The following is a 22978-nucleotide window of genomic DNA, read 5'->3' as shown; positions in this document are numbered from 1 at the left end:
AATGTAGTCAAATCGTTCATCTTAAAATTATTTCAAAGAATAGAAATACAGATGTTGCAAAATAACTAAAAAATTTTTTAAAATGTTTAAGAAAAATAAGAAAATTTGCCATTTTGGACCAAATCTATTCACTACAGACAGACGGCACTCTAGTTTTTTTACATAATTAGAGTTCCAATTAAAGACTAGGTATCAATAAAATCCAACATCATTGTGTGTCACTAAATCATGGTGATTGGATGAGTTGAAAAATAATTTCTGATATAGTTTATGCATCTGCTTTATTGCTATTCATTTTGCAAACTGAATTTTTAGACGTCATGGCTGTGTACAACTTCAGCAAAATTCAAGAGAGTGATTCAATTCCAAAGTAGACACCCTGATTTCCTAATAAATCAAATCAAATTAGCCAATGAGTGTCGCCATGCTCGGCGACGATTTAACAAAATGGACACCTGTTCAGAAGAGCATCCTCTCCTGGGCATCCTCATATAATAAATTGCATTCACTTGAAACTCGCTTTGTCGCACACAGTCACAATTCATCATTGTTGACATCTTGTGTGTGCATGTGTACCCCCTGTGCAAGCTCTGGGGGGGTTCAGCTGCATTGCAGTACAGAAAACAGAGTAGGCAGGATGCAGGAGGGGGGGGGTTAGGCCCTTATATAAGATTTCCCTCCAAAAATCACAGCGCTTTTTTTTTTTTTGCACTGTGCTTCGCCAACACTTTCATTTATTATTCAAAACAAAAAAACTGCCTCATCAACAGTGTCCCGCAATGAGTATTAAAAGTTATTGTGAGTTGTGGAACATGGTGTATTATAGTCATCAAGTGCGTTTCGATAGATGTGCGTTTGTGTCATGCTGTTATGCCTGTGTCAATAAAAGTAGAGCCCACTGGATAGCATAAATAAATTCTCCTTACCTCGTAATGCTCTCTGGACTGGACGGACTTGAGCGAGCTGATCCAGTCCTCCATCTCTTTCCGGTTCTCGGCACAGAGAATGAGCCTACGGAAGGGGGTGATCACCTGGAAGAGAGGAGGAGATGAGGAGACGGATGCTTCCCTCTCCGCCGGTGCGACTGAGTGGGGAGAGCGTTCGTCTCTGTCTTTAAGGCAGGGAAAAAGATGAGGCGCCCCCACCTCCCTCTATCCACCTCACCATCTCCCTCTCTCTCTCCCTCATTAACGCGTGTTCTCTCATCCCCTAACACCTTCTTGAGTTTGCTCCAGCACTTTCCCGCCCTCCCTCTCTCCTTGCTCTTAGCGGTTCACATCGCTCTCGGCTAGATATGTGCTGACAGGCGAAGAAATGCAGTAAAGGCTAAGAGCTTCCACCCAGCCCCTTGTGTGTGTGTCCGTGTGTGTGTTTAAAAGTCTCCCCGACAGATACGCTACACAACCTCTCAGGTCTACATCACTTATTAATGTGCTCCCTCATCCCATCACCTTCTTCATCTTCTCAAAAAGTAAACAACACAATTCCATAAATAAAAAAGAAAGAAATTCTAGAGTAGCCGATTTTAAATTCTCAGTGTTTCTAAAAAATAAGAAAACAATTCCAAAGGAGTTGTGGAAAAACATACATAAAATCAGATTACAATGATTTACCAATTCTTCCTATATTTAGTTGAATACACTACAAAGAAAAGCGATGAATGTTTTTTTTAGGGGCGATTATTCTCTCAGAAACATCAAAAGTGTTCTGTTCTAACGAGATTTTAAACGATTTCGGAAATCATAGATGTTATGTCCTCTGGGACAAAGAGTAAAACGACCCTTCTGATTGTTAACCGCTTAAAGTTAGTGTTCATGGCACGGATAACTAGCACACTTGCAAAATACTCATCTAAGCAATGTTTTTTTTTTTTTTAATGAAAATACTGCTGATTTTAGCAAGAATATGCTAAGCCACATTGTGCAGGTTACAAACGGAGTGGGAGTACTAGTACTAGTACTAGTACGAGTACTGCATGCTAGCCTTCTCCTAGTGAAAATGAGTGGTGCATTATTAAGTACAGAATAGACCCCAGAGAACTTCAGTTGTATTGTTCATCAAGCAAGAAAGATTTCCATCTACATAGCTTTCTGCAGGCATGAATTATAGAATGAGTGAATACTCGCCCCCTCCCCTCCAGGGATTACAATTTCTAGTTTACAATAGTTTATCAGTTTGAATATTAGTTATCATGTCTTTGTAGTGAATTCAGCTGAATTCAAAAGGATTTGAAATCCTTGCATTTGGATTTCATTTGTTTAACTCAACATCCCAACTTCACTGGAGTATCAATAATACTTTTGACGTTCATTAAGATTTCATACGTTGTTTTTTTTCCCCCCCCAAGAACAGGATGGTTGTACGTCAACTCAGTGGACTGTGTCTGGATGTTTGTCATGCATTTTAAATAAGTAGATGAAAGCACAACGGGAAAAGTTGCTCAAACTACCGCAGGCTTAACACAAAATCATGTCAAATCATCACAATTTGCAATATACTCTTGAAAAGTCATTTTTGCACTCATGAACAAAACACAACGATACACTTCTGTCGTTTAATCACCGTTCGCAAACCAGGCTACGACTGTCCCCCTGAAGTGCCTGATTCTGCACTGATGAATAAGCGCTGCCACGGTCAGAAAAAACAGCCACTCATCAATCACCTAAATCACGATTGCAATCTATCTGGCCCAGGAGCTCCAATCAATATCCACTTACATCTGGAAACAACCTGTGTGTTCTTGTGTGACTATGTTTCTATGTGTGTTTGTGTTCTCATTGCCCTTTAATTGCCCTCCAAGCTAACCATGTTAGCATTTTCTATTGTTTATTGGGTAAGTGGAGACCACGATTTGCGAATTACAGAAAGTGCATGGTTTTGCATTTGGACGATATCCCACATCAGCCGTTTTCACAATATCAACTATTCAAACTATTAAAAATGAGACCATTTTATAAAAGCGTCAATGTAATACTTCTGATTGTATCACCGACCATCAAATCTCCTCAATTTTGGTTAATGATGGGGTTGGATTAGAAATCCTCCATTTTTGTGGACTTCACCGGAGTCCCTTTTTTTATCCGTCCATAAGTGAATATTCAACTAAAACAGTGTCGTGTAACCAAGAGAAAATTAATCAGCCACAAGTTTCCTCGGGAAATGCACTCTATTCATTTTCTGTTAAAGCTGACCTCAACTCTTCTGTGGCGCAAGAATATGGAGTAAACCATCGGTCTGGATGAATGTGCAAACATTTCTGCAGACACATTTTCAACATAGTTCCTGTAGCGATAATAGTAAAGTGCCTGAATTCTTTTGTCCACATAGCTATCATGATTTTGCATGGGACAACACCATCCAAAATCACTCAGACACACTTTAGTCTGGCGTTCCTCAAGGAAGTGTTTTAAGTCCAATCATTTTCTATAAGGGTTGGCCCTTCCTTTTCTACTTAGTAAGAACATCAAGTAAAAATCGTTATATTGGGACATGATTGCATGATTGTTACAACAAACATTTCCACACACTAAAATATTTGAGAAATTATTCACCATAGTCGTTGCAAAAGGGGGGCCCCACTCTACATTTCGTAACTTTTTATTTACTGTCCGAATACATATCATGTCCTGTTGTGATGTTTACTGTTAGGCAAAGGCATGCATTATGTCATTGAGTGTGTGTGTGTGTGTGTGTCCTGTTTTCCCTGCTGGTGTTGGGTTTAAGAGGCGGTGATTGGTTGCCGGGGGAAACAAGAACAGCCGTTTCCTAACTTGGCTGCAGGCATCCCTCAAATGAGGAGAACCTCCCTTGATGGCTGACCTTCACAACTGCAAGTGTATTTGTATATTTGCGTGTGAGAGAGAGTGTGTGTGTGTGTCTGTGTGATAATGTGATGAGGAGCCTCATTACTAGCGACGGCGAGAAACTACACAACACTGATGCACGTGCACAAGCCTTGAGGTGCATTTCAGTGATTTCAAGAGGGTGATGGGAGCAGCCCACGCTTATCCAATCAGAACGAGTGAGTCAGTGAGAGGAGGCGGATCTTCCATGTCGACTTTGTGATGGGGATTCGGGTTTGGAGGGTTGGGAGGGGGCGTGAGCCCTCCTTCTCACATGGACTGCAAGGTGCTTCGTCTCGGCGCCGCAGCAATGCTGCTTCATCAAGTATTCACACCTCATCCTCCTTCTACAAGGCTCCCCGTTGGGCGCTGATTTACATATTTAGGGGCTAGAATAATCTAGACACTTCTAAATATTTCAATATCATGTACAGTATATCGGGGAGAGATATCAGAGGACTCTTTCTTTTTTAATTCTATATATAAAGTGCTGCTGAAGGAAACGGGTTGGTGTTTGAAGCTTGAATTTAGACGTGCCGTGTGATTGGCTGGCGACCAACCCAGAGTATTTCCCCGCCTCTCACCCGAAGACAGCTGGGATATGTTCCAGCACACCAATAACCCAAATGAATAGAAACGAGATAAAAATTAATGTACGTGTATGTATGTAAATGAACAGACCAGTGTTTATGTTGTGTGTGTAGGTAGAAGTTTACTTCTACATCTATAATTGGCCATTTGGAGACTGTAATTGTCGACCAGCGCACCACATTTAAAGGTAATGAAAGAAGCTGCTTTGAGTAACCATGATTGAAGTTAGCTGTGACCACTCCCACAGATGCTCAGCCCTCCCTTGCACAGATCCGAAATTACTAATTTTGGCTCTGTTCAATCTCCACCCAGAGATCACACGTTCACAGTTCTTACACTGGTCAAAAAAAGAGAGAAGAAAGAAGTAAGCTGGCCATGAAAAGCAAAAACGTGGTCTTTTGTTAACAAGCATGGACAGCAGAGGCAATGTTTGGTGCATACTAAATTAAAATAAACATAAATTTCTTCCTGCCCGTTGCAGTCAAATCAGTTATACAAATCAATGCCCTTCATTCAAAAGACTTTAAGGGAATAAAAATTGAAACATTTTTCTAATGCCTTTAGCTCTGGCACATGCAGCACATCATCCGAAACATTTTCATGGCACCTTCCAACCATCTCATGACTCCAGGCAGCACCCACCTGCACGGCAAACGCCGGTACTCATCATCACAGGAACGATAGACGAACAGACAGACCGCAAGCAGAATATCGTTCTTGGTCCAGTCTCTGAAGTCTCACACTCACCGCTGCCCCCACCTAGCGTGACTCTCGATGCACGTGTCTTCGACCCCCGCTCGGCATGCCGTGTTACCTTTCCACAGCTCAGGCAGCCACACACTGTAGCATCACTGCAGGATTTCCCACCCTTACTCATTCCGCCTTCCCTCTCAGTTGTAGCCCCCACCAATCACACTTTATGTCCTCACACTGGAAACTGCCTTCTGTTCTATTTTGGGCTTTCTCCTTCATCATTATCTCCCACCCATTTTAACGAGACTCTGATGGTGAGCCGTCCATCTCGATACTCTTTGGCATGCAGGAATTTTTATTAAGCCTACCGCACACATTTGAAGACACGCTCACACGTGCCGCAGCTACTGTTAATCTCATTTACGGATACAGTCGAGGATAGGTCATTCCCATGCAGACATTTCAAGGCGCATGAATGCTAAAAATAGCAGCACGCTCTCCTCGGGGTACTGTTCTCCTAACAACAACTCCTCCTTACCCCCGTCCTTGTTTCTTAATATAGCATCACCCAGGATGAGTGAAGACATTTTTAGAAGCTGTTTTTTTTTTTTTCTCACTGCTGATATTTTAGGTTTGTTATGTCATACACAGTGCTTGCTTCCAGGAAATGTCAGCTGTGATTCCCCAAGTGAAGATGCCATGAATAATTAAAATATAATCTAAAAATATGCCGGTAATATTCAAACCCTTTTAGCGTATGAATATTTTGATGGTCTTCATTTGCATTATCAAGCTGAAATTCATTAAATTCTCTGGTCTACACAAATTTATTATTATTATATTACAGTGATCCCTCGCTACTTCGCGTTTCGTTTATCAAGGTTTCACTATATCGCAGATTTTTTTTCCAAATTAAAAAAACATTTAAAAGTCAAAATAAAACTTCTAAATTGAGGAAACGTGTCTAACCTTTAGGACGATGTAGTGATGCTCCATATGTTCATTTACATTCCTTAAGAAGTCCGTTTTCGCGTGTTAGCACGATCACGAATTAGTATCTTTCCGCTATTCTAACAATAACCAAAATTCTGAAGGCAACCTTCCAAATCTAAACATATTCTCCCATTCAGAGGATGAGGCATGCGAAGAAGGTGAACTCACTGTGAAACTGTTGTTGACATTCTTGGTACTGGACTCCGCAACGCTGGCATCTGACAGGTCCACCTCATCAAAGATAAGTGACTGCAGGAAAGGTGAAGACAAGGGTTAGCATCTATTTTCTTACTCAATACATTGAATTTAACATTTTGACAGTGATTTCTACGGCAACAATGACGGGCGGAATGCCTTATCATGGGTAAAGCAAGGCAGACCTGGAATGGGGTGAGAATGAAAGCATTTTTAGATGTGCACTTTGTCAACTAATCCACGCAAAAAATGGATGGCACTATTTTGGAGGTGCTATGTGGCACTTCTAATGGCAATAGCACCTTCTGTAGGGGTGCCATAAAAATAGATGCAGCTCGCAGCCGAGCGTCTTCACTGTGGTTTCCGAGCGAAAATAACTCATTTGAGCAACAAACAGTCAAATATGATAAAGGACTTGCCATGGTTGGGTAATGTCTCATTTTTTTAGACTCTAGGGAAGAACAAGGAATTTGGTGAAATTCGTCGAGAGATTCACTCTGGCACGGATCCACACAAAACTTTGGGTTGCGAAATGGTTCACAACAATATATACTGTATATGAAAACAATGCATTGAAAACAAAACTACAATGACAGAAGAGCACAAACCTCCATCACGTCTCTCTAACTAGTTAGACACAAAAAAAATGACATGCCATGCCAATATAGCGAGAATATATTTATGGCTGCAATTAATGATTATTTTATTAATTTATTGATCAATCCAGTTAAATCGGGTAAACCAGATAAACCATGTTTCTTTTTTTAATTACTGAATTATTGCTCATTTATCATTGCGACTCTAAAAAAAATAAATATATATATATATATATATATTTGGATATAAACTGTGTTTTACAGTTTACGTTCATTTGCATATCAATATCAAATTGAGAGTCTTGGTTTTAGGTTTTCACTGCACCATTACCTTAAAGCAAGACCAAACTGTGTGTGTGTGCGTGTGTGTGTGTACCAAGCTTCCTTCCGCAAAATAAAAAAAACACCCGGTGTTACATTTCATGGCAGGCGCTCAGTTTCCTCAGGTTTATCAAAACAGTGTGTGACGGGGGTTGTAAGGCACTGTAAGGACACCAAGGGCCGACCACATTCATTCATATAGCTCCAAATAAGACCAAATGATCTGGACCTTTTAAGCGATAACTCACTTTGTTTGTCAGACAGGAAATGCGCTTGACCACATAATAGCAGTACAACAAATCCACTATGTTTTCTCTGTGGTTGCGGCAGCAAAAAGCATGTATTAAATACCAAGGACATATTGGCAAGCATCCATTCTCAACACCGCTTATCCTGTTCAGAGTCGAAGGGGGTTGCTGGAACCTGTCCCAGCAAACGAAAGGTGGACTACACCCTGAACTGGTCAGCAGCCAGTTTGCAGGGCACACAGAAACCAATCAGCAATCACAACCACCATCAGAGACAAGCAATAATGTGAATTTGGCTGATAAGGTGGTGTCCATCAAAGCAGCAGCTGGACAACAAGCAGGACTAGGAGATGACGTCCTAATGTGTATGTGTGTGTGGATGCATGTGTGTTGGCCAAAAAGTGCCAACCCAAACACCCTGTTACGCCGGCTCATGGTTGCGTCATACTTAAGTGTATTTGTATGTGTTTTATGGCTTTTTACAGTCCCTTTGACACTCCCAGTCACACACAAACTTGTTTCTACACCAATAACACACACGAGCACACAAAACTGTCTTGAGGGAAGCTGTAATGAAAGCTGACAGCAATAGTGGACAAAGTGTTCCAGACCCTCTATAGCACCAACATATAGTACTGTGCAAAATTCGGAGGCCACCATGTTATTTTAGCCATGCTATAATGAACATACGTGTACATATGCCACTCGGTGCAATATTGAGTAAGATTGAACGGGCTTCAGAACACATGATGTTCGACTTCCGATCTAAAACTGAAGATGGCTGCCCGACAAGCAACATAGCGCACAAACAATGGAAGCCTTAACTTATTTTGACTAAAGATTATGCGTATTTGCTGGCGAAACTGGAATTAGAGCTCGACTGATACTGATTCAGAATATTCAGTGCAAAAAAAAATCAATAATTGAAGTTGAATCAACCATAAATATATTTTAGTTACTCATGTATTGAATGTAAATAGATGGATGGCACTGGTTAGTATGTTTGCCTCACAGTTAGTGTAGGATTCTAAATTGTCCGTAAATGTTGCATTTTTTTGTTTTTTCTTTGCATACATAAAAAAAAATGATGGTGTACTAAATTCTAAGGGAACACAGTTCCTTTCATTAAATATAAAATAAAATGTATTTGTGAATGTATGGTTTATGGGAGGGCAAAGTTCTTGCAGAAAAAATGTAGTGCAAAGTACGGTTGTTTGTATTTGAATTTCTTACTGTGCAAAGTAAAGGACTGCTATACAGATTGTGGTTTTATGCATGCAAAAAATGTTGCCGGAAAAAGTCAAATTCTAAAAAAAAATATAGCGCTTTAGTTTTCATATGGTTCCAAATAAATGTTGAATTACATCAAGTAAATATTTGATGTATCAGCCAGGCTCTAATTATGATGCATTAATGTCGTATGGAAACACATTTAAGCCATGATTAATCAAAGGTGGACCCCATGATGTAACTACACGGCACTAGTGCATCTCTACAGGTGATGAGCTTAAGGCTGTACTGTGCTGACCCGAATTCTCACTAGGCCCTCCTCAGATCCGCTGGCACCCAGAGGTGGGGGTGAGCGCCGTGCGCCAGTCCAGCACACTGACAGAGCTCGCCAGCATATGCGACTCCGGGACGCCCGGCGCAGCGCTCGCTCTTGCCAGCGGGCCAACGCGCTGCCGGACTAGCACGCGCATGTACATGGACCGGGAAGTGGTGAAGGGGGCGGCGGGCATGGAAGGTAAAAGTAAAAGAACATAAGAATATTGTGATGTGATGTTCTATTAAAAAAAAAAAGTTCATGTGATTTATATCAAAATAATAATTGTAAATAAATTATGTAGTGTATACACAAATTAATACAATCAGGATAAACATATGATTACAAATAAATACATGTAAAATAATAAAAATAAATGACTATCATTGCAATTATAAAATTGACAAAAAAAAATTCGCAATTGATTAAAATACATAGGAAATTCTCTAAAACATCCACACATCCATTCGTGCATTGACTTCTTCTCATCCAGGTCTGGGTTATTAAAAACAAATACACACAAATTAATTTAAAATGTATGCCCACAATAATAATACAAAAAAATGTATTCGTACAGCCTATCATCCACAAGGTTGATCTCAAAATTGCAATTTGCAAATGTGGGACTTCTGAATTCACGGCAATGTGTCACATAGGAGCCAGAAGTCTGTGTTAATCTAAAAATAACAGTTATAGGGGATTTTCTTTAGCTGTGGTTGGACTATTACCAGACTAAACAGGTTGTTTAGACTTTACCAGACTAAACAGATAGTCTAGAAAGCTATTTATTGAAACAACAAAGATAGAATGTGTTAATGTTTGTGAGCCTGCAGGTACTGGGAGTGCTGATAATTTTTTAAAATATTTTTTTCCCCAATATGAAAAGAAAAAAAATAATAGCCAAACTACTATTATTTGCATTCTCTCATCCAAATGGTGGTTTGACGATTATTTGTTTACTAATTCAAGTGTACATTACCTTTGCATCTTTGGCATAGTAGAGTGTTCGGCCTCTCAGCTTGAAGTAACGCTTCTTCCACCGCTGGAAGGAGCTGGTCTGTTTCAGCAGCAATCCTTCCTTTATGCTCGTCTACAGGAAGGGAGTGGAAAGAAAAAAAAACAGAAATAAAAAACTGTTTTATGGTCCCATGTGGTGCAAAAGTGCATCTTGCAAAACTCTAACAAATATTAATCTATTAGTATTCAATATTGATGATGAAAAATGTATTCGTCTGTGAATGACGCTTATGTAAAACACAAGTTGGAGTCAGATAATTTTTTTCAAGTGACTGAAACGTCATCACTTAGGTTCGCTTAGTTTTTTTTAATTTTTGCCATCATCACCAAAATGACGGGCCTTCCATTAGCCTGACGGAATGCCTCTGGGCTTGTGTTCTTATCTCATATCTGCAGTGGAGCAATTTTGGGGAAATGAGGTGAGGCTTTTCCATCTCATTTCATGGAGACGTTACATGGCTGAATTACTATCACCACAAATGTCCACTTTATGTTTCAAGTGGGATTAAATCAAAGTCAAATATTTCTTACAAGAACATTAAAAACATCATCACCTTCTTCTGCTAACTAAACCACCAAAGATTTTTCCACCAGTCAAAAGCCATCATCACATTTTCACGCCAGCACCACAAGCATTTATTAGTGGCTTCCATGTTGGAAGGGGTGGACGATTGTTAAGATGAAAACAGACGGGAAGACGAAAAGCTTCCACAATGGCAAAAATATGAGATCCTGTCCTCAGCAATCAAACTGTCTTTGAAATTCGCAACCTTGTTATGTGATGCTGGCGACATGCACTGCAAACACATGGCTGCACGTGGAAACGATAAAACATGCACACTGACTCGGGCATACACATACGCTGCAGAAACACACACACACACACACACACACACACAGAGGCTATTTATAGCGCAGGAAGGCTGTTCTTGGAGGGGGGAATTACAAACAGAGACGCAGGCCTGAAGCTGACATCCTGCCCACCAGCTGTGTCAACTTAAACAGAAACACTGCAAGCAGATGCACAAGTTAGCATGCATCCAGCAAGCTTTCGTGTAATATGAAAATTACTACCATTCATTTCACAAAGATTGTGAATATTATTTTAAAATCGATGATTTGTTTATTTATTGTTTCGGTAAGGGCACATTCTAAAAAGCCTCTCACACAGAGCTCCATGTTGACACAACTGATTAGACGACGTCAGTTCCAGCATCTGGTCACGGTCTAACGTATAGAAAAAAGGACTGACATTTGCTATCAATGCAACAGAGTGGGAGAAGTTAAATTGTGTAATTATTACCCAACATGAAAGCATAACTGCGGAGAAGTGAAATTGTGTAATTATTACCCAACATGAAAGCAAAACTTTGTAGTACAACCAGTGTTATTTCTTAAATTAACTTTGCGTCTCAAAACAAGAAATTTGATTTTTGATTAATATTTGACATTGAATATTACCATTATAAGTCAGAACCGATTTTCTTCAAACTCATTTAAAACTGGTCACTCGTAGTCAGCCTTCTCATATTGAAAAAAAAAAACTTGAATGATGTCACATAAGAAAATGATCAAAGAAGCTATAGTAAAATGTTAAGATAGTAACTTGTAATCTTAATAATTAAATAAGATTTTAAAAATTCTGTTGGTTTTGACAATCCTTTCGATCGTGTATCAATTAACAATTGTCATGTCAATTTCTATTCGACATTATCTTACAATTTCCAAAAAGTGGGTCAATTTTAAAAGATCTTTGGCACAAGAGATCATATGCTGAACTTTTTCCACAAAAACTGCTATTTTATAGGACCCAAAAGGCGTTGAAGGTAAAACGATACTAATTTTCTTCCATGGATTGCTTCATGTTCTATTTTTAACAAATCTCGCTGGCAAGTTGCAAAACCTTTCGGCCAAGAGCCGCAAGGCCTGTGATGTTGTCTTGTTTTGTCAGAAAGAAAGAAACTGAAAACAGTGCAACGGTTGTCAGCCAATGTTATGGTAATTCCCCTGCTCTGTTTTCCATTAGCACTGTTGATGGCCAAATTCCTGGATTAAGGTGAAATACCTCCAATGTGGACTTCCCTATAAGGCCTTCTTTCCCGCTCACTTGCAACCACAATCAAAGCAGGACCGAGGCGCTCTCGTGGCATATGAAGTCATCGCCCAATTTGGAGCCCAATGAAAAATACTATAAATCCTAAATCTTTTTTTTTTTTTTTTAAAGAGTTGCTGCCTGAGTCTTCGCTGTCCTATTTGAAATTTTCGATTGTATATTCTATTGTCCAAATTTGAAAGACTCATCTGGCATTATTTCAGCTTAGTGAGCAACTGAGATTTATTTTAACGTGTGTTGCTATTTTGACACTACACAAGGGTACTAGTGATGGCAAAAAGAAATAAATATGATGTTGCAATTTGCCTGAACAGTACAAAGTAGTAGATATTTATCTGTTTTTGTTATTTTCAATGAGAAAAGCTGTGCTTTCAGTTCAACACACGTCATGAGAAATATTTAACCAGTTGGAAATGAAATAAAACCTAACTATGCCATCAAAGCCCAAAACTTTTCATTCTGACCAGTCAGAGCCACACAAATGACTTTAGCTCTAATTGGATGTTCTACTTTCCCTTTTTGTCACTCCTTGGCCTCCATAGTTCCTTTCCTTGTCTCCATCTACTTCCTCTCGCCAAGTAGGCCACAAGTGATCTTTAAATAGCGCTACCGCTCTCCTCCGTCCGCTGGCTCGCTCTTCTGCTAAATTGTGATACAGAGCTCAAGTCCTGTTGCAGAATAGAAATGAGTAACCTGAGTGCTGCGCAGCTTCCGCCCACACACACCGCTTGGCTACCGACAGCTCAACAACACACACACACGAGTTTGCACACAAACAACCCTGCACAATGGACAAAGGCAATGGCGGCTCAAATGGATCCAGCAGCTGTGGTTGGTCAACGGAAAGCTAAGTGGACCAGAGAAGCTCGTGTTCCTTTTTGACAAAACGCAGACAGTCAGTTTAACGAGGTCGTCGCATACACGGGACTTGACCATCTATGAACTTCAGCTTGGCCAAGCCACAGTCAACAACAGACTCCATTACGCTAATGGTCCCAACTGTCTTACCTTAAAGCTCCCGAGCTTTGTGTGCTAAGCCAATTACGATTCCCTGTGGTCCCTATCTGATTAATGAGTTTGCTTTAAGAAAAAAAACTCCTATCCTAATCTAGCCACTCATCTCTCAGTAGGGAAAAACAGAGCAGAGACTCTTAACTGCCTCTGAATCACTATCGCTGAGAAGATCTCGATTTATCAAACGGATCAAAAGAATATTAGGACACCTACAAGAACCAAATAGGTGCCTCCATTGGAGTCGGGCGCAATCCTCACACCTCCAGCACTTTCCAGGAGACCCCAAAATCTGCATATTTGTTCAAGCATTAACAAAGTGAGAAAGCAATTTTTTGACAATAATTTGCAACGATAACATCCACGCACGTGGATTGACCAAATTAGATCTGTGAAATGTTCACCTTCCCTTCCTGAAAGGAAGTTCTTGCATAATCCAGTAAAGTATAAAAAAAGTTTAAAGAGGAGCAGTCATTTGAAAGGGCAGTTGTCTCATAAATGAACAAAAGGACGATTTAGTTGCAGAGTATCAAAGGCTCAGAGAAAGACCCCATTTTCTTTCCTGTTAACTAATATTGCAAGAAGCCTGCAAGACTCTGGAATAATAAACAGCAGGACGTGCACAAACGCACATATTCAAGCTACAGTTAAGTAGATTTATGTATGGATCCCAGCCTCAAATCACATCCTGCCCATTTTTCCAGACGTACTGTATACAAAACTGCAACTGCGGCAAAGAAGACAGTTTACTCATCTGTCCCTCAGATTATTGGCCATGTGGAGAAGATGACACTCAGTCATCATTCCATGCAGTTAGACTCTCATTATGCATCCATTATGGACTCATTTGGTTGGCGAGAATGCTGCGTTTGTCAAGGCAGAACAATCAAGTCTTTTACAGATTTGCACTCTTAATCTGCTCACTTTCCTCAGGCATCTCCCGTGGCTGTCTACGTATACACACGCTGTCCTTCCCGATGGAAGCAATTGTAACTGTGTACCCTCGTACTCCCACGACATACTAAAATGTCGCCATGGTGATGAGAAAATTACAACAGTGTCGCCGTGAGGGGGTAATTCCTCTGTCTCCAACGTCTTTGTGTAATATTATATGTGTACGTGTGTCAAGAAGCTACTTGGATTTGTTGGCGTCGCCAAGGCCAGCAATTTGCTCGCAATTACCTCAATCGGATTCACCACCAGCTTTGGAAGGGGTCATTGCTTCAACGACAAACTGATTGTATGACACCACTACTTTGGAGAAGGGTGAGAAACTGACACATTTCTGCATTCAGTTGTGAGGTCTTTTCTTTCCTCAGATTCAAGCGCCTGCGCATCTAACACATGGACACAACACTAGTCTATAGCACAGATATCAAACTCAAGGCCCGGGGGCCAGATACGGCCCGTCACATCATTTTATGTGGCCTGCGATGACAAATTGTGCATCAAATTCATGTGTCATTACTAGAATTGCAAATTATCTTTACTTTTAATATCTTTTTTTTTAAATATTTGACCAGTTTTTACTCATCTGATTTGAAAACGAGTTATTTATCAGTTTTGTAGCTTTTACTGTATATAATATGAGGTGCTCATACATTTATTTGGGTTGACAGTCATAATGGCCCTCCGAAAGAAGCTATGACTACAATGCGGCCCGCCCAAAAAATGAGTTTGACACCCCTGGTCTATATAGCCACGTTTCCACCAAGCAGGTCACCAGAAGTCATCATGCCTGTGGAGCCCAAACACAGAAATTGTGCGGTCAAAGGGGCATAAACAATCACCCTTTGTAGCGTGCCTTTTGCCCAAAGTTAGCTGGAATACATCCCAGATCCCTAACACACTTAACAAGATAATAGCCTAGCCAATAATTGGGCTAAAGGTCTCCTACAAAACAACAACAGTGATCACAAAGCTAAAATTTTATGTGGGAGAAGGATTTTTGGAAGAGGGTTTGTCTTAAACACTAGAGGACAACATCAATTGATTGTGACTGGAGGACATTGTAGAACAGTGGAATGAACACAGAATTTGAATAAAATATCCGGGGGAGGTGCAGCTGGGTTAGTCTCGGGAGACGTGGCAATAACGGGTGTGGTTGACATTCATCAACAGATGTTGAAGGGTGTGGACATTGTTGGCACTGACAGTTGTTGCATGACAAATTGGGGAACGTGTCCTTCTAAGGTAAAGGTTGTATTTTATTAACGTGCTGTAGAACAGTGGAACGTCTTTAACCTTCTTGCAATGCTCGGGGACCAGATCTCTCTGGTTAAGGGCATTGGCTTGGACTTTTTTGGATGGAAGGGGGAACCGAAATACCAAAAGAAAGCACACAATAGGACAGGAATACCAGACACAGACCCCAGAGAGTTTTGTCCTTAGTTTATAGTGGTTAACCAAAGTTAACAACTAACCAATCTGGATTAATATAGCATTTTATCAGCATGATCCCAGTACTCAATGTGTGTTTAGGTTCTCAGTGTGCCAGGAAATGCACTATATTTGTCAAATGAGGTACATCTAGGACACAGGTGTCAAACTCAAGGCCTGGGGGCTAGATACGTCCCGCCACATCATTTTGTGTGGCACACGAAGACAAATTGTGCATCAAATTTGTGTGTCATTATTAGAATTGCAAATTGTCTTCACTTTTATATCTTTTTTTTAAATATTTGACCAGTTTTTACTCGTCTGATTTGAAAACGAGTTATTTGTCAGTTTGTTTTGTAGCTTTTACTGTATATAATATGAGGTGCTCATATATTTATTTGGGTTGACAGTCATAATGGCCCTCGAAAGAAGCTATGACTACAATGCGGCCCGCCCAAAAAACGAGTTTGACACCCCTGATCTAGGACCATGTGACTGAGGAGAAGTTGGTAGGAAACAATCGCACTGACGGTGGACTATAAAATACAGCTTCTTGGTGAAGAGAGCTTGCTGGAAACTAATCGTAAGTGTTTTTGTATGTTGTGGGGATAAAAGCCACACAAGAATGGTGGGGAACGTGCAAACAATACATAAGGATGATTGTAAAGCGGGTAAACAACAGGGGGAAAAACATTTTTTATAACTTTGTTTTCCAGCTCGCATATGCAATGGTTTTGTAGCACTCTCAAAATTTGAACCAAATGTCCCCACAGAGAAGACATATCAAGATAATTACTAGAGGAGCCCCACTGTGGCATGTGTTCCCATTCACCCGAAACAGCTGTCTTAATGACGCCAACAGCAGCTACCAAGGACATGGTTGTCTGCGGCAACCGAAGAACCGGAAGACGGACGTACAGTGGACAGCGACATGGGGAAAAATGGACACATGCATGTGCACCAACACACACATGCACACATACTGTCCAGAGCTGAGCAAACAATCCAGTGGAACAACACTCTCTTGAGCGTACAGACACATGATCCATTAGCAACTCTCACACACACACACCTAAAACAACCCCACTGACCCATACAACGTTGTGTTAGCACAACGTACCAGCAAAGACTTTGCATATTCATGTTTAGCATCATTTAAAAAGTGTAAATGCTCACACTTCCCGAGCTGGTCCTTAAATTTCTTTTTGGGGATTAGAAGATGAAGTGTTTTTAAATTTTAAAATTAAAAATATTGGAGCCATTGATAATTTTGATTTATAGAGTAATGATTATGTTGTGCAATTGAGCATTATGCAGACTCATTTTAATTTTACGGCAAAATATACTGGAATAACTGTTCTTTATAAAATTTTGAAAAATATGAATATTCAGACAAATTGATCTGGAAGTATTCTGTTGGTTGGAAGCTCTGCAACTGGTCATTTGTTATTATTCGTTATCAAATGTCATATTTTCGTCTTCCAAATCAGAATTGCTCTTTACCCAAGCATAAAAGTCATATATCCAAGTACACCATCATTCATTAGAATTTTTAGGATCCCCAAATCCTAGAATATTTCTTAGCTGGAACCCTACAATCAACTCTCCCGTTATATAGTCATAATTTTATTTTGGAGTAAAATCCTTGCTTCAGAATTAACAGGCAAAAAAAGTTTCAGATTCAGCAAAAACATTCCTCAAAGAAAAATATTGTTTCGAGCCTTGAATTTAAATCAAAGGTCAACCAGCATCCAGATGTGTCCTCAAATTGAGAGGCTGCACAGTATACATTGCAAAATGATTAATTTTAATGTGGAACTGTTTAATTAGCAACTCAAAAAAGCTTTCCAACAAGTCCCAATTGCAATGAAGACATTCATGCAACTTTTTTTTATTCCACACGTAAAATTTCATATGCACCCCTTCCGATGTTAAATAATGTAAATGGATTGAGGTGGAACAGTCAATAATTAAGTGGATCCATTGGCGTGGGAGTGCAGCGCTCCATTTCAGTGTAGAAGATAAGTGGGCCAAGGAAGCTTAGGTGACCATGCGGAAGAATTAGTAACGCATTTGCTTACCAATGTCTGCGTCGTGTCACACACACACGCACGCGCACACACACACACACACAAAATAATAACTCTCCCATATAAACATGAAACTAATGCAGCACAATACATGCCTCTAGCTTTTTTTAAGGTCATTTTTTCATTGTAATAAATAATTCAGTAAATATGTTACTGCACTGTACATTTTAAGAAGACTTTTGCACATCATAAATGCTGCACAACTTGTCACACATTTTTCTGCGCATTTAACCGAAAACATTGATATCATATTGTGACCAGCCACATTATTAAATACAGTACACGTCAACAAAATCTTATACAAACGCATCTGTCTTTAGAAATGGAATAAATTCTCTAATTGTATTGCCACGCTTGAAAAAATATGATCATATTTGATCTCAGAGCATCTAATGTAATAAAATGATTTACAATTTGAATCATGATCATTTCACAACAGGCATCATTTAAAAATATTTTATATACATTTATTTATATATATTATATTTTATATCACTCTTATCATGCTACTTACTGTAAATATGTTTGTATTTGTACATCCAAGCCTGTAGTAGCCTATAGTTTAAAGTAAACATAGCCCAAATTATGATTGACTGTAGTTACCCAATGCAAAAAATAAAAAAAATCTGCCTTTACAAAGATAACTTGATTTGAATGGCGGCTGAGATACCAATTGTATATCAATTTGAGACATCAATTTTTTTATAATTGTGATTGTAATTTATTTTATGTTTGCACGCTCGTACCTTGCTTCTGATCTGTCCTGAGGTGGACACTTTCCGGATGAGTTTCTGCGGACCCTCCTGCTCCACCTCGCTGTCAGACGATTCGTCCGCAGCAACGGACACCGAGACAGCGCCCACCTCATGGGGATGGATCCTTATCGCAGACGCGGGTCCTTTATCCGGCTCCTGTGTGGGGTGACAAGAGGAGCCGAGGTTATGACCAAGTGGCTTCGGCTCGCTCCGCCGCTCCCTTCCGGATTCGGGGGAGTCTCAAGCCTGTCATCGCTGTGGAGGCTGGTGCGAGGGAAGACCGACACCAGTCAAGAGGAAACACCGTTATTGATCATCTAAGGCACACTCCACGCAACACCATGATAACACGAGCCTGGTTGTCATTGTTTTCACTTTTGGCAGTGAAATAATAAAATGATCACTTATAAAGCCACAACTGGTTCGATGGGCTCCGTTAAGTCTTCAAGCTGAAAAATCAGGCGAAAAGCAAACAGAAAAGTATTTTAAAGTGTGACATAATCACAGTTGGTTGTTATTACTTGAGCAATTGTCGCGGCACTGAATGAATAAAAGTTTTTTCTTTTTTTTTTTGTAAATACAAAATATCGCTTGCTTGACTGACCAGCTCCTCCCAGGCAGGGCTGCGGGTGTAATGGCAGGCATCCTCCATATCCGCGTCTCTCTCTGTCGGTCCTCTACTGGGAGACAACACGCCAAGCTCGCTCAGGAGGAGGACGACTTCACGCTGCTTGGACGGCGCTCATACGCGCACCGAGTGGATCGAAAGACAGATTTCCTACCTCCTGCCTCCGCTCCTCCGCCCTCCTCTTCCAAGGAACCTCCACAGGCACCACGTGACCCACGTCAAGCGCGCACGTTCGGGGCGAAGTGCGTCTTTTTATGACGTCATATGTCTTGACGTCCTTTCCATATCTGCTGACTGTAAAGATAAAGTTGTTATTGTGATATCATTGAAATATATTTCCTAACATCTGAGTCTAGAAAAATGTAGAGAATTAAAATGATGGGTTACTTCTTTAGCTATTTTTAAAAAAAATAACAGTATAAATTTGATACCTTCATTATTTTTCATGTGCAGTTAAAACATTTAAAATGCATTTTGCCATCTGCTGTTGTAATATATTTTCCTTAAACTGTGAGTCCACTGTCGACTGAAAATAATGCTCAGAGTAATCGAGGCTCATCTGTTTGCTTTGCAAGCTGAGCTGTGATTGTTAGTTACCTGATGTGTGGCAAAATGCATTTTAAAGGTTTTAAGTTTATGTAAAAAATAGTGACCTTATCAAATTAATTATATACCAAACATGAACTTTTTAGTGCTGAGATTGTTACACATTTCAGGGGACTGGTCATACTAGGATAAAAAAGACAATCACTTGTTTTGGATTAAGATATTTTTGGTTGTTACATTGAGTCTTGAGATTTTTTAACAGATATTGTCATTGTCTGTCAATGTGTATTTGATGTTTATGATAATGTAAGTGAACTGAATAGTTCTGATTGCCACATTTATATTGAAAAACAGTATGTGCTGTATTGTCAACCTAAATGGCGTTTCAATTAAAATATGTTTACAGATGGAATTTATATATAAATAATATAATAGGATTAAACATTTACTTTGTTGTAAATGTTAAATTTATTTTTGATACCCAATTTACATAGGCCTGTAAATGTATGTGTTTTTGATATTTTAGGGAAAAAATCCGGTTAACATTTTAATGTCACATCGTGACAGTGACGAATACTCGGAACGGTCTAATGTTATCATCTTGTTCCTACACGAAACTCAAAACCCACGGACATTTTAGTCCCACCTCAAAATCATACCGTCTTGCGTAAACAATGAGGTGACATGTAACAAGCCTGTCTAGGGCAAACAGCAGTTGCTCACTTTAGTTTATTTATCTGTGAATATCAACTTTGTATGACAGCGGCGGCTGCAACATTGGTTAAATATAAATATGCACCCGCAGTTGTTGTGCAGCGGCACAGCTGCGGCTGTTGCTGCCAGGAGGATGAGGACTATATTGGGTGCCGTGTTGGGGAAAGATGGCTGGATGTGGAGAAGCCATGAGATCAAACTCCTTAACACGTCCTCAGGTAAAGTTCTCAGACTAAGACCAAACACATATAAACGTCTTTAGATGTTAATAGCAAACCAACGACAGTTTGGCAGCCACTGTTATTACTTTAGCAATGCTGTACATAGCCCAACCGCCTAACCTTATAGATATTTTAATTATCAAAGCATGCCAAAAGTGGAATTAACTCAATAGATGGAAGATGTGTTTGCTTTATTGCAGTAATTGTGTCTGTGCGTGTGTGTGCGACAATGCTGCCAGTTGTGTTGACATTGTGTCTTTGCAGGTGACATTGTGAAGATAGGGGATATTTCCTACAATCTCAAAACCCCTCGCAATCCTGAACTGGTTCCTGTCAAACACAGTGTGTAAACTTTTGAATGAATACGAGGCAATGATAGGAACAAGATTGATAAGTGTTATAACTTTGCCTCAATGTTGGTTGTTAGTTGCAGATGTCCTACCCCAGGCTGTTGCGCAGCATCTGCGATGGATCATGCAGAAAGATCTTTTGGGTCAGGACGTTTTTCTCATCGGACCCCCAGGACCCTTGAGGAGGACCATAGCGATGCAATATCTTGTGAGTATGCTTGTACAAATAAATACAGTAGAGTCTTTCAAGTTTAATGCTCAAGTCTTTAGCCTGGAAATCCAGACTCAGTGCTGTACCACGATTAATTCTGGTGAGTCGATTCATCAAGCGCATCTCCCAGGCAGGGCAAACCTGAGCAAACTGAAATAAACCAATCAGCGAGGAGCAGACATGACATTGAAACCTGCCAACTAACGTCTTCTTTTGAGAAAAATGCTTCCTGCACATATAAAAATGTAACTTTGGCTATTTAAAACTGAAGTAATGCCAAATGATGATAACAAACTATCCTCTCTCCCGCAAACCATTTTGAATGAGGATGGCCACTGAAGACGTCGGATACGTCACAGCAAATAAAAAAACTTTTATTGGATGATTTGTTTTGAAACAAGGGAGTGTGTCTTGGCAGGTGAGGAATGAGCATCTATAAAGATAATAAAAGCAGTTTTAGTTGTGTAGGACACTGCACACTGTGTTATGACATTTCGACACATCACTCAACGCATAATACAAAGTTCATGATCATGATAGTGGTGCTATTTTGACACTGGAACAAAATATTTCCCAATTCCATTTTGACACTATTGCCAGTAAAGTAAAAATTGTTCTAATGCTTTTATTTTCACTAGATCCAGATCGCTCTTGCATTTGTATGAACACTTTGCCTGTTCAAGTTAACACAGATTTTTTTTTTCTATCATTTCTTTTTGGGAAATGAACAAATTAGATAGCAGCATTGTAGTGTATATTGTCTTCATTCTTAAAGATTCAACTGTAGCTTCTTAATTAGCGATATTCCCTTTGCATATGCTATTTGAGCCAACGTCCTTCCCTGTTTTTGAAAGGAGTTGACCAAACGAGAAGTGGAGTATGTCGCGCTGTCCAGGGACACCACAGAGACCGACTTGAAACAAAGGAGAGAGATCCGAGCGGGAACCGCCTTCTACGTTGACCAGGTAGGCTGATGCTAGTTTTGTTACCGTCGTGAGTATGGTGACACCCAATGACTCTACTAAATTCACAAACACGGCAAATTAAACTATTTCTCAGGCTCGAAAATGATGACGCGCCTGTTTGTGGGCCATAAGACGCTTGACTAAACTTGCTTTGGCAAATAAAGTTTACAATGAACGCATGAGCGACAGTCTACCTAAAAGGGCTCTTGAATGATGCAGCGTCACAACAGTGAATTTCTTACTTGCAATATCTTTCTATTCATGACACAATCATTAAACTGCAAAATACAATCAATAAATGCAAATAATCAGAGGTCATTTTTTGTGCCGTTTTCCAAGATGGCTTGTTCCAAAACCATGTCGTGCGTGAGATTCATGTCAACTTCTATATCACACTGTGCAATGAAAAGTGATGCACAATGTTTGACTGCACAGCCGAAAGTGATGAGAAAGAATAGCACAAACAGACAGAACTAATTTACTTGAATTACCATGTGAAGAGCCCGCTATGTCCCTAGGCCCTCCTAATCTTGTGGAGGGAAAGGAGGAAATTACAAACTGTCCACTATTTACTCACATATAACATGAGAAAATACAGCTCACTTTCTGAAGTTTCTCATAAAGTGTGCATAAAATGATAAAGTACATGCAATAGACAGTTCAACAACTTGCCATCAAGTGTCTGCCTTTTAGACAAGAATAAGTTGCATACTGTGGTTGGACCGCATGAATCGACTTTTGCTCAACTAAGTGATATGCTTCTCTGACTTCCTTCCTGGTTGGTTAAATCATGTTGCGCTCTTTGGAGCCGCATAATGTGTTCTGGTGTATTGAACCTTGACATTGGACCCAATAAAAATAGTAAAGTGTTTGCTTTTTTAATTTTTTTTTTAATATCTTTTCCTCCTGCTTGTGATGTATTGCTCTCACCTCCACAATATATTATTTGTCCATAA

The 22978-nt window shown here is 39.8% G+C and overlaps 2 protein-coding genes and 1 long non-coding RNA gene across 5 annotated transcripts in view; 2 read left to right on the top strand and 1 right to left on the bottom strand.

The window, feature by feature from the left end:
• The window catches only part of dgkh (diacylglycerol kinase, eta), a 36951-nt gene extending 17795 nt beyond the window's left edge, over window positions 1-19156 (bottom strand). The window contains exons 1-6 of one of the 2 annotated variants that reach the window (XM_088382284.1): window positions 18992-19156; window positions 18379-18543; window positions 10002-10112; window positions 9008-9166; window positions 6288-6368; window positions 927-1031 (exon numbers count right to left, since the gene is read on the bottom strand). In XM_088382284.1, coding sequence (XP_088238410.1) covers window positions 927-1031; window positions 6288-6368; window positions 9008-9166; window positions 10002-10112; window positions 18379-18543; window positions 18992-19039 — 669 coding nt within the window. In that variant the 5' untranslated portion in view covers window positions 19040-19156. The remainder of the gene's footprint in view (window positions 1-926; window positions 1032-6287; window positions 6369-9007; window positions 9167-10001; window positions 10113-18378; window positions 18544-18991) is intronic. The other variant, XM_088382283.1, reaches the window with a different exon arrangement.
• On the top strand, window positions 12741-16865 carry LOC148394098 (uncharacterized). The gene is made up of 3 exons (XR_015859739.1): window positions 12741-14429; window positions 15953-16125; window positions 16316-16865. It is a non-coding gene; the product is annotated as an uncharacterized LOC148394098 (long non-coding RNA).
• Window positions 19157-20201: 1045 nt separating the features above from the next.
• The window catches only part of vwa8 (von Willebrand factor A domain containing 8), a 31646-nt gene continuing 28869 nt past the window's right edge, over window positions 20202-22978 (top strand). For both annotated transcript variants that reach the window (XM_088383557.1, XM_088383556.1), the window contains exons 1-4: window positions 20202-20493; window positions 20761-20838; window positions 20924-21054; window positions 21912-22022. In XM_088383557.1, coding sequence (XP_088239683.1) covers window positions 20355-20493; window positions 20761-20838; window positions 20924-21054; window positions 21912-22022 — 459 coding nt within the window. In that variant the 5' untranslated portion in view covers window positions 20202-20354. The remainder of the gene's footprint in view (window positions 20494-20760; window positions 20839-20923; window positions 21055-21911; window positions 22023-22978) is intronic.

Source organism: Syngnathus floridae, chromosome 8 (assembly GCF_059516105.1).
Source record: "Syngnathus floridae isolate MCC-2025c chromosome 8, RoL_Sflo_1.0, whole genome shotgun sequence".
Taxonomy (NCBI): domain Eukaryota; kingdom Metazoa; phylum Chordata; class Actinopteri; order Syngnathiformes; family Syngnathidae; genus Syngnathus; species Syngnathus floridae.
This window is presented reverse-complemented; position numbering and strand designations above follow the sequence as displayed.